At 38.7% G+C, this 12726-nt stretch overlaps 2 protein-coding genes across 2 annotated transcripts in view; both read left to right on the top strand.

The window, feature by feature from the left end:
* Window positions 1-397: 397 nt before the first annotated feature.
* Window positions 398-1337, top strand: LOC307110056 (olfactory receptor 5B2-like; the record flags this gene model as incomplete). The annotated part of the gene is given in 2 exon segments (XM_079789099.1): window positions 398-571; window positions 573-1337. Coding segments are annotated over 2 exon segments (939 nt in total).
* Window positions 1338-3891: 2554 nt separating this feature from the next.
* Window positions 3892-12726, top strand: part of LOC307109367 (olfactory receptor 5T3-like) — a gene marked incomplete at its 3' end in the record, with an annotated part of 33101 nt that continues 24266 nt past the window's right edge. The window contains exons 1-3 of the mRNA XM_079788049.1: window positions 3892-4009; window positions 7572-7655; window positions 11447-12379. Coding sequence (XP_079644175.1) covers window positions 11477-12379 — 903 coding nt within the window. The 5' untranslated portion in view covers window positions 3892-4009; window positions 7572-7655; window positions 11447-11476. The remainder of the gene's footprint in view (window positions 4010-7571; window positions 7656-11446; window positions 12380-12726) is intronic.

Below are 12726 nucleotides of genomic sequence, written 5' to 3'. Positions count from 1 at the left end.
CCATAGTATCATTTTAATTATTACTGGTACCTGTAAATATGCTGACAGTGAGGCAGCTAAAGGCACACAGAATTTGATTGGGTTGAAAATGAGTTTCAGTCTTAAATCTTGAATCTTCCTCATGTTGGTGATATAATTATATAATATCATATAACTACTAGAATCCTTAATTTTTAATGGTAAATAAAAGTAATACTACTCAATGTATACACATTTATATGTAAAGCTGTTAACATTAGATTGAGATCATTTTAAAGTACAAATTATTAATGAAATAATGCACATGGTATTTATACATTTTAATTTCACTTCAACTTTTTGTTTGTTTGTTTGTTTATCACTTTTTTCCTTTATTTCTCACTGCTACAGGACATCTCATGATTCCCAAAAAGCATTGATGGAGAACAGAACAAAAGTGACCCACTTCATCCTCCTCGGACTAACCAATGCCCCAGAACTACAGGTCCCCCTCTTTATCATGTTCACTATCATTTATCTCATCAATGTGGTTGGGAACCTGGGAATGATCGCGTTGATTCTCTTGGACTCTCGTCTCCACACTCCCATGTACTTTTTTCCTCAGTAACCTGTCTCTGGTGGACTTTGCTTACTCCTTAGCTGTCACTCCCAAAGTCATGGCTGGGTTACTTATAGGCAACAAGGTCATCTCTTACAATGCATGTGCTGCTCAGATGTTCATTTTTGTAGCCTTTGCCACTGTGGAAAATTACCTCTTAGCATCAATGGCCTATGACCGCTACGCAGCAGTGTGCAAACCCCTACATTACACCACCACCATGACAACAGCTGTTTGTTCACACCTGGCTGTAGGCTCCTACATCTGTGGTTTCCTGAATGCCTCCTTCCGTATTGGGGACATATTCAGCCTTTTCTTTTGTAAGTCTAATATGGTCCATCACTTTTTCTGTGATGTTCCAGCAGTCATGGCTCTCTCTTGCTCAGATACACACAGGAGTGAAGTGTTTCTTGTTTTTATGTCAAGCTTTAATGTCTTTTTCGCTCTTCTGGTTATACTGATTTCCTACCTGTTCATATTTATAACCATCTTCAAGATGCACTCAGCTCAAGGGCACCAGAAGGCTTTGTCTACCTGCGCTTCTCACCTCACTACAGTTTCCATCTTCTACGGAACTGTCATCTTTATGTATTTACAGCCCAGCTCCAATCATTCCATGGACACAGACAAGGTGGCCTCTGTGTTCTATTCCATGGTCATCCCAATGCTGAACCCTCTGGTCTACAGCCTGAGGAACAAAGAGGTCAAGAGTGCATTCAAGAAGGTGGTTGAGAAGGCAAATTTTTCTATAGGATTGTGATTTTAACCTTGCAGTATGCATAATGACATTATATGATGTGGACCATCTTTTAAAATGTTTATTTGCCATTTGTTATCTTCTTTTGTGAGGTGTCTATTAAAGTCTTTGGCCCAAAGGACTGGTATGCATGCATATTAGCATATCCAATGGACACAGGCACTGAGGCAGTGAGGGCTTGCCTGGGGGGTGAGAATGGCGGTGGGGGGGGGGAGGGGTCAATTGGGGAAAAATAAGACAAATACAAAACTTTAGACAATAAAAACAAAGAAAGAAAGAAAAAAGTCTTTGGCCTGTTTTATAACCAAGTTGTTTGGATTTTTTATTAAGTTTTTTGTTTGTTTTTTGTCTGTTTTTAATTTTATCATTTTATTTTTTAAAAATTTTTATTGTTGAAAATACTATACATGCCTCCACTTTTCCCCCATTGACTCCTTCTAGCCTGCTCCCCATCTCCCTTCAGGCCCTCACCACCCTATTGCCTGTGTCCCTGGGTTAAGCATATATGCATACAAGTTCTTTGATGGATCTCTTCCCACCCACTCACCCACACCTTCCCTTTGAATTTTTAAGAGTTCTTTTTGTATTTGGGATGACCATTTATTATCAGATATGTCATTTTGCAAGTATTTCTCTAAGTTTGTGGTTGTTTTTCTACTCTCTTGACATTGTTTTTTCACAGAGAATTTTTTATATTAATGAAATCCAGCTTATTGTTTCTTTCATGAATCATGCCTTTAGTGTTGTATCTACAAAGTCATCATTATACCTAAGGTCATCTAGGTTTTTCCCCTGTTATCTTCTATGAGTTTTATAATTTTACATTTAGGTTTATGATACCTTTTGAGTAAATTTTTTATGAAGGGTGTAAGGTTTTGTCTAGATAACTTTTTTTTTTTGCATGTGGATGTCCAGTGGTTCCAGGACCATTTATTGAAAAGAATTTTCTCTATTTTATTGTCTTTGCTCCTTTGTCAAAGAACAGTTGGTCACACATCTATAGGTCTATTTCTGTTCTGTTCCATTGATCTATTTGTGTATTCTCTCACCAATACCATATTGTCTTGATTATGTAGCATTATAGTAAGTCCTGAAGTTTAGTAGTGTCAGTCTAGCATATCATTTTGGGTCTTTATTGTGACTTCTATCTCTTTGCTTACATTTTCCATCTGTTCTTGTATGCTGTCTACTTTATCCATTAGAACCCTTAGCATATAAATGGTAGTTATTTAAATTCCTGGTCTGGATAATTCAAATCACAATGATTCCTTCCCCCTCCCTCTACAAGCATCCCAATGGGATTCTTCTACAGTATCTACTGAGAAAACCTGATTGAGTTCCTGGAGGTGAATCTTACAAATTGTGGAAAATCTTTTGTCTCTGTATCTCCCACCCATCTTTAGTTCTCAGAGTTGTCGACCCTGAACCTCCAACAATTTGTCAATATAATTTAGGTTTTCCTATCCTGATGCTGGTTCACTTGGCATTTTCTGTTCATGAGTGTCTCCTCTGGTAAGCTGTGACTCCCTGTATTCACCTGCCTGTCTCTCCAACCTTGGGGGCAGTGTTTTGCCCTGTCTACTCAACTTTCTTACAAATCCCTGGAAGAACACTCATAAAAAGCATTTCTTCAAATGCTCTTTATGAATTAATGAGATGAGCATGTGTTTTATCCTTCATTCTATTAAAGTGATTTATTAGCATGACAGCAATATGAAGAATGGGAAGTCCCAGCCTTCATCTCCCCACAGATACACCAACTTAGCAATAATATTTGGACCCAAAATTTCTTTATGAGAGATCTGAAATACAGTTAAGAAGTTGCAGTACCTAAGATAAGGTACTGAAAAATAGCTACATTGAAACTGAGGAAAAGAGCAATTTTATTTTATCTATGTCAGTTCCTTCTTCCATCAGGTACAGCCCAGCTCTGAGGGGAGAGAGAGATGAGAGAGAGAGAGAGAGAGAGAGAGAGAGAGAGAGAGAGAGAGAGAGAGAGAGAGAATGTGGAGTGCTAAATGAAACTTTCCTGGCTGAAAGTCTTTGTAAAAGAAAGGGTTTATTAGGCCATTGCTGACAAGAAAGGAATACTGGTCTTAGAGCATGGAGTCTGAACCCCCAACAGCATGATTAGGTAGAAAATACAACATATCCGATGTCCACGAGTCTTACAATTGTTTTATACATCAAGCAGGGGTGAGAAAGATGTAAGTCATCTAAAGGATTTACATTAGCTACATTGGGGAGGGGCCGGGGGAAGTGGGGCTAGTTCTGGGATAAGGCAGCAAAGTCTGCAGTAGACTCCATAAATCTCATGGGTAAATAAGCAGTGGAGGTTCCTTGGGTTCTGTGGCACCTGATTATCCTCCCTTTTGGATAATTACAGAAATAGCCACCTGGAACTCAATCCTAATTTCCAACAGATATATGGGAATATGAGCATGAGCAATCTCTTGTCAGAGCCAGGCCACAGCTATTAACAGGCTGTTTTGTCTCTTTCTCTTACTCTCTGACTACTGTAAATTTAATTTAGAACATCTCAGAATTTTTTTTTTGTCAGGAACATTCATCCAAAGTCCTCAGCCTTTCAGTGTACAGCATTACAGTGGATTACCCAACGACACAGAGGCAAGTGGTTTACTACAACTGGCCTGGCTACGTGATATTGGGAGAAGGTGAATACTCTGCATCTTTTCCCCAAGACTAGTGGAGAGAACTGGAATATATATCCAGTGGCCCAGCTCACTAATACATTACCCTAGAGAAAAGGAGTGAATGTCTTACTTCAACCAGCACAGTTCTGTGAGACTGGAGGGAAGTTCACAAACATGACTTCTCCAGGAGAAACAGAGAGGGATGGAGTATACAAATCCATTAAAAAGGGCTTAAGAAGCTCCCAGAGTCTCTAGCTAGGCTAGTTGGGGGAAAACCTTGTCCTATTTATGCCAGTACATAAAGATTGGGAGAGGTTACTGTTTCATCAAATGCACAGGCAACACAAACTAAAAGGAACATACAGAACTTGGGCAATGTGACCCAACAAAAAGAAAAAAATGAATTAGTAATTGATCCTAAAGAAATAGAGATCTGTGAATTGGCAGAAAATGAATTCGAAATAATTACCTTAAAGGATCTCATTGAGTTACAAGAGAACACATATAGACAACTAAACAAAATCAGGACATCATACATAAACAAAATGAGAAGTTTAACAAAGAGATATAAACCATGAAAAAGAACTAAACAAATTCAGGAGTTGAAGAATATAATGATTGACTTAAAAAAATAACAAATAGCTTTATACTCAGGCTTGATCAAGCAAAAGTAAGAATCAATGAGCTTGAAAACAAGTTATTTGAAATGTTCCAGGTGGAGGAGGAAAAAAAAAAAAAAAGAAAGAAAGAAAAAGCAATTTGAAAAGTCTAAGTACTTATGAGAAACCAACTTATGCATTATAAGTGTCCCAGAAAGAAAGGAGCCATACCTGTGGAACAGTAAGCCTAATGATTATCATGGCAGGAGAAAAGACAACTGAAGGGTGGTGGGTATGCTTCAACCAATATATCAATCTTCCCAAAGTCCATTTTCTAGAACTATTACATGTCTCTCCCTGGTTGAAAAGGGGGGCAAGTACATATGGGTAAGCATATATATTGTTTGAGTACCACTATTTTTAAAATTTATTTTTATTGTGGAGAATATTATAGATGTCCCCCATTCCCCGCCTCTTTGTCCTTTCCCACCCAGCCCCAGCCACACCCCAGGCTTTCACCACACTATTGTCTGTGTCCATGGGCTATGCATATATGCATATCAGTTCTTTGGTTAACCTCATCCCAGTCCCTCACCCTCTTCCTTCTGATATCTGTCAGACTGTTTCATGTTTCCATGTCTCTGGACCTATTTTGTTCATCAGTTTATTTTGTACATTAGATTCCACATATAAGTGAGGTCATGTGATATGTGTCTTTCTCTGACTGGCTTATTTTGCTTAGCATAATAATCTCCAGGTCCATCCATGCTATCTCAAAGAGTAAGAGATTCTTCCTTTTTATAGCTGCATAGTATTCCATTGTGTAAATGTGCCAGAGCTTTTTTTTTTTTTATCAGCAAAGCAGAAATAGAGAGAACATATCTCAACATAATAAAAGCCATATATGACAAACCTACAACCAACATCATACTCAATGGGGGGAAGAAACTAAAAGTATTTCCCTAAAAAACAGGAACTAGATAAGGTTGTCCTTTTTCACCACTTTTATTCAACATAGTACTAGAAGTCCTAAACATAGCGACAGATAAGAAGAAATAAAAGCCATCCAAATTATAAAGGAGGAAGTAAAACTATAATTATTTGCAGATGGCATGGTATTGTACAAAAAAAACACAACACACAACAACACAAAAAACCTAAAGACTTCACTAAAAAACTACTAGATTTAATAAATGAATCTGGCATTGTGGCAGGATTCAAAATTAACTATAAAATATCAAGTGCTGAATAAGATGTAAAACAATTTGAATGGATTGCTGGTAGAAAATAAAAATAATTAAAAAAATTTTTTTTCAGAAAAACAGTTTAGCAGTTTCTCTCTTTTTTTTTCAGTTTTTCATTCAAATAAATATATACCATATGACCAAGCAATCCAATTCCTAGATATTTACCCAAATGACATGAAAACATGTTTATACAAAAATGTTCAGGCAAATGTTTATATCAACTTTATTATAATTATCAAACACTAAATCTAACACAAATGTTTCTCAACTATGAAACAGAATAAGCAATTTATAATGTCCATATAATATAAATACTATTCTGCAATAAAAAATATTTCATTACAACACAGGTAATAATGTGGATGGACCTCAAATGCTAAGTGAAAGACAACAGACTCAAAGAGTATATATACTAGGGTTATAGATGAGAACATTCTTATAAAGGCAAAATTATTTGGCCAAAACTGTTTATTGTTTGCAAGGGAGGGTAAGAGAAGGGGTTTTCCAAAAGATCATAGGAATTTATTTAGGTAAAAGTGGTTTCTTGAATACTAATTTGACAAAATTCTTAGAACTATACACTAAAATTGTGGATATTACTGTATGTAAACTACACACACACACACACACACACACATACATACATATGTGTATGTATATGTGTGTGTATATATATGTATGTGTGTGTATGTGTATGTGTATATATATATATATGCAACAGTTACAATGGAATGACCAGAACAACCGGACCAGTTGCTATGATGCACACTGACCACCAGGGGGCAGATGCTTAATGCAGGTGGTCAGTGCACTCCTACAGGGGGAGTGCCTCTCAGCCAGAAATCAGGCTCACAGCTGGCGAGGGCAGCTGTGGTGGCCGGAGCCTCTCCCGACGCTGCAGTAGCACTACCGAGCAGCAGCAGCAGGCACAGAGGGCAGGGATGAGTGCTAGTGGCACCTGGCCCCAGTTTGGGCTCCTCTTTGGCCACCTGGCACCTGGCACACTGCTACATCCTTTGGGGGATGTCCGACTGCCGGTTTAGGCCTGATCCCCCTGGGGACCCAGCCTACACCAGCAGTCAGACATTCCCTGAGGGGTCCCAGATTGTGAGAGGGCACAGGTCGGGCTGAGGTGACACCCTCCCAGTGCCTGAATTTTGTACACCAGCCCTCTAGTTAATTATAAATTGACAAAAATAACAAGAAAAGACAAGTAATAGAAAAACAAGTATGTACAATGAAAATAATCAGCATGTCCACACAGGCAGTTTAATTTAATCTTTCCTGGGAAAGTGGGATGAGCAGCTGCAGATGCTCTCTCAGTGAAAATTCCCAGAGAGCTCCACATCTCAATAATTCTCTCCAAATCCCAGGAAATATGACTCATTGTGACATCATTTTAGTTTCACCAGTTCATATGCTAAACCCATCTGGTGATCATTTATTCATCTGAATATTAACACTTGTTAGTATATAGAGGCCTTATTCTAGGATTTGCTATGAGCCTGCAACCATAGTCAGGGAAGACACCCTAAGATAAAAATTACATAGATTGCCTTTCAATGAGAATCTCTTATTGAGATGTTATGCAGGTTTTCCCTTATGTGTTATTTACAGACACAGTTCTGTGAATTATGAGACAGAGGTAATATTATATTATTATGTTTATTTTACAAGAAGTAGGTAAGTGACTTCACTAAGGGCACAGAAAGAATGTATGTTGTTTCCCTGCTTTAGTGACTTTGGAACCTGGTGACCACTACCTGAGACCACTCCTCTAATATTCTGCAGCTGATATTCTGATTGACCTCCAGCAGACAGGTAAGCATCTATATGCCGTGAATATTTTTAGTGAGAAATGTAATTCATGCAAAAGCAGTGGGACAGGTATACTTCCTCTGAGTTATTTGGAAGCTAAAGCAGATATTTTTAATATTTTTCTAAAATACTAAGGTGAGACTGGGCTATAAATGTCAAAAGTGGGAATTTACTGAGACTTATGAAACATCTGTCTGCCTCCCTAAAGATATGAACAAAAAATAATAATATAGATGATAATGTGATTGATCAAGTAGTAATATCATCTTGTTCACCAAATATTGACCCTCTCATTAGACGTAAAACACACACACACACAGACACACACACACACAAAGAATCATATACTTTACAATGTAAACTGTAATTGAAAAATGAAATTTAAAAAATAAAGTAAAATGAGAAAAAAATTAACAAGTAAACTAGAAAAGCAAAAGCGAGGAATGATTTTTAGACTACAAGTGTGTCTAATCTGAATTAACAAATTCCAAACTACATTTTAAACTTGTCGCTGTAATCTCATGCTTCTCATTAATAGTTCATCTACATATGTAGACAGTGAATGACTACAAACACAGACCCTTTCTTTCAAAATGTGCTTTATGAACAAATATGCTTATAAAACCTGGTATCTCAAATTGTTACACAAATTGAAAGGGCTTTAGCATTCACCCTACCCCCAACCCTAGCAAAACTCCACAGCAGTCTCTACCATATTAAAAATGTTTTAATTCCAGCTATGTCATTTGTAATTGTACTTTTGAAGTACAATTAAAAGATGATTAAGAACTTTTCCCTTGTTAGCTAGAACTCAAGAAGAGTTCTCTTTGTTCTCAACTATTTAATCATCTTTGCAGTCATTTCCAATCTAGCTTTGAAGCATAGACTTTTGATTAGATAAAAAGTGGATTACACAGCTCATACAAGAAATTCTCATATGAGCTGTGTAATTTTAGAGTATTATATAACTTCCCACATCTTCAATTTTCTTGATGGTAAAGTAGGAATAATAATACTACCTATTTTACACACACACACACACACATGCATACACACACACACATACACACACACACACACAAACTCTTATTGTAGAACTACTATATGGTAAAATTGGTCATGTGTGTTAAGGTTGGAAAAAATAATTTGATGAAATAGGATTGGGAAGTGAATTTTTAAAAGTTTTAGAAGAAAGGTGTGGGGGATAGAAAACAGTAAAGGAGGTAAAATATATGGTGGTGGAAGGAGACTTGACTTTGGGTGGTGAATGCACAATACAATATACAGATGATGTATTATAGAATTGTAGACTTGAAACCTATATAATTTCATTAACCAATGTCACCCCAATAAATAGAATAAAATTTTAAAAAAGTAAAGCAGATTTTAAAAATATTTTAGGAGAAAGATGTTAGTAGTTAGCAGAAGATGGATACCTTTCAAATTGAAATAAAAAGATTTAAAATACTGTTCCTACAGAGAACAGATTCAAATAAAATATTTTACAACATAGCACTTGCCACCAAAACAGATCTATAAGCTTAAGACATACCATAAACAAGCAATTTTTAATACTGATCTCTGTGGTTCTATTATGAGATGACAGCAATGAGAGAAAGAATTAATTTAAGTAAAAAGGACTATCTCAAGCTAAAGTATGGATTTCAAGGAAGAATTAAGCAAAATGATGGCTCACATATAATTGCTGGGACAGCCAATACTATGGGTGAGGAAAGGAACTGGAGGAACTGGAGACACAGAAAATCTCAGTGGCCCTAGTGTGAGAAAAGGCAAATTGAAGAGGAAGGCTTTAAAACTTCAAAACCCTTGCACAACTAAAGACCTGAAACCACCCATTTTTCCCAAACCAGCATAAAGCCCATCATCGCATCCTAATAATAATATTGCAGCTGCACTCATCAGACTGTGCCAAACACCCACCTTTTGTGTGCTTTTTTTTTATTATTGTTGACAGTATTACAGATGTCCCCATTTTCTCCATCTTTGCCCTTCTCCACCCAGCCCCAGCCCCACTCCAGGCTTTCACCATACTATTATCTGTGTCCATGGACTATGCATATATGCGTATATGTTCTTTGGTTAATCTCTTCCTATCAGTCTGTTTTTTAATTTTTACAATAATACTGTAAGTAAAGTAGGTCTTATTACTGTCTTAATTTTGCAGTACAAAATGGCTATATAAAGTTCAGGTGAGTTAGGTTAGGATTAATGATTCCTAGGTTGTAAATAGTAGGGCTAATATTCACCTCATCCCAGAGCCCAAGCTCTATACCTGATACTTTGCCTTCTCTTCAGAATTGCCTCTGTTGATTATACATGCCCCTACTACTCCACTTATCCTACCACATCTGCTATGCATATATCTCTCAGTTACTACACTGTAAACCCCCAAGCACTTAGTTTGGACCAATAGAGACAAGGAATACCTGTAAATTGAATTCAATTTGATTTAAATACAATTAAGGCCATTGGACTTAGAAAGCACTCATTGTGGATTCAAGGGTTGGATTGGATCCAAAGTATGGCTTGTCAATTAATATTTGTTTGAATGTAAAAAAAATTATTCAACCTCTTATGTATTCTAATTTAAATGAGGGCAATAACAAAATCCTATATAATAAAAGCCTAATATGCTAAGTGTCTTACCATTTGACCATTCAACCAGTCACTATGACATGCACTGACCACCAGGGGGCAGACACACCAACTGGTAGGTTAGCTCACTGCTGGGGTCCGGCCAATTGGGACTGGGTGAGATGGGCAGACATGCCCTGGAGCCCTCCTGTGGTTCCTCCCTGGCCCTGAGATCATCCACCGGTGGGATACCTCAGCCTTTCCTGGTGCCCTCTTGCAATCTGGGACCCCTCGGGGGATGTTGGAGAGCCGGTTTCGGCCCAATCCCTGCAGGCCAGGCCAAGGGACCCCATCAGTGCACAAATCCGTGCACTGGGCCTCTAGTCATACCTAATAAAATGGTAATATGCAAATTACCATCACTCCGCTACACCCACAATTGGGCCGGCTGGAGGCGCGGGGGGCGGGACTCAGGGTGGCCGATTGGCTGGTGGTAGGAGCGGGGGGCGGGGACTCGTGAGTCCCCTATCCCCGCTCCTCCCACCGGCGCTGCTTAGGCCCGGCGCTGTGAAAGACGCTGGTGGCGGAACTCAGGTTGGCCAATTGCGTGGCTGCTGGCACCAGTTTTCCGCCAGCAGCAGTTTTCCTCTGGCCACCCGCCCGATCGGAGCGCCCGATCGGAGTTCCTCTTGGGGTGGCCGATCGTGCTGGCGGGAGGCGCTCTGATCGGCGGGTGGCCAGAGGAAAACTGCTGCTGGCGGATAACTGGTGCCGGCAGCCAGGTGAAGGAAAAGTCTATTGCACGAAACTTCGTGCAACGGGCTCTTAGTAAACATATAATGTTCTTAGAGGATATAATGAATATATTTTTCAAGTGTCGGGAGCAGTTTTTGGCAGGTGAGCAAGCATGCATGTGCTTTCACTAGGCTTGGGGAAAGTGAATTGCCAGATATATTCACTCCGGAGAAACCATTCAAGTTATTTGGTTTTCTATATCTCAATTTACAAATTTATAAACATTAAAATAAGGGAGATTTTCCATAAAGATCCTTAAGATTCAACATAACATAAATCTGTACACAAAGAATGCACTAAGTTTTATTGTCAAGCTGATTTTTGTCTGGAGAATCTTGAAATACAAGTTATTGCTATAATGAAATAATACATATTGTATGGACACTCATTTGTTGTTCTTATAGCCACCGAGCATTTTGTGATTCTCCATATTGATGAAGAATGAGACAGAAGTGACTGAGTTCATCCTCCTTGGACTAACCAATGACCCAGAACTGCAGGTCCCTCTCTTTATCATGTTCACTCTCATTTACCTCATCACACTGATTGGAAATTTGGGGATTATGGTGCTGATTCTCTTGGACTCTGGTCTCCACACTCCTATGTACTTTTTCCTCAGTAACCTGTCTCTGGTGGATTTGTGTTACTCTTCAGCTGTCACTCCTACAGTCATGACTGGGTTCCTTGTAGGAGATAATGTCATCTCCTACAATGCATGTGCTGCCCAGATGTTCTTTTTTATAGCCTTTGCCACTGTGGAAAATTACCTCTTGTCCTCAATGGCCTATGACCGCTACGTAGCAGTGTGCAAACCCCTACACTACACCACCACCATGACGACAGGTGTATGTGTGCATATGGCCATAGGCTCCTATATCTATGGTTTCCTGAATGCCTCCATTCATACTGGGGACACGTTTAGTCTCTCTTTCTGTGAGTCCAATGTGGTCCATCAGTTTTTCTGTGATGTTCTAGCAATCATGGCTCTCTCTTGCTCTGACAAACATATTAGTGAGCAGATTCTTGTTTTTGTGGCAAGCTTCAACATCCTTTCTGCTCTCCTGGTTATCTTGATTTCCTACCTGTTCATATTTGTCACCATCCTAAAGATGCACTCATCTTCAGGGTATCAGAAGGCTCTCTCCACCTGTGCTTCTCACCTCACTGCAGTCTCCATCTTCTATGGAACTATTATCTTTATGTACTTAAAACCCAGCTCCAGTCATTCCCTGGACACAGACAAGGTGGCCTCTGTGTTCTATACTATGGTCATCCCCATGCTGAACCCTCTGGTCTATAGCCTGAGGAACAAGGAGGTCAAGAGTGCATTCAAGAAGGTTGTTTCAAAGGCAGAATTACTTTCTTTAGGATTATGATTTCAACATTGTGCAATGTTCAATAACCTAGTTTCATTAAGGCCACAGTAAGATTAAGGTCCCAAAGTAATATCCTTACCTATTCAAAAGTCTCTTGCCCAAAAGAAGGAAACATCATGTCCAGAAATGTAACTGAACAATGATAGCTAAGATGTCATGGGGCCTGCTTGTCAAAAACCTTATTAAGGATATTGGTTTATTCACTTACTCTACAGGCATTTTGTTTTTACCACATCAATGCAAATACACCTAAAATAGGGCTTCAAAGGAAACTATGAACAAAGTGCATGCATGCAGCCCAGAAGGAT

The sequence above is a fragment of the Cnephaeus nilssonii genome, assembly GCF_951640355.1.
Source record: "Cnephaeus nilssonii genome assembly, chromosome: 13".
Lineage (NCBI taxonomy): Eukaryota > Metazoa > Chordata > Mammalia > Chiroptera > Vespertilionidae > Cnephaeus > Cnephaeus nilssonii.
Note: the sequence above shows the minus strand (reverse complement) of the source record. Positions and strands in the feature narration are given on the sequence as shown.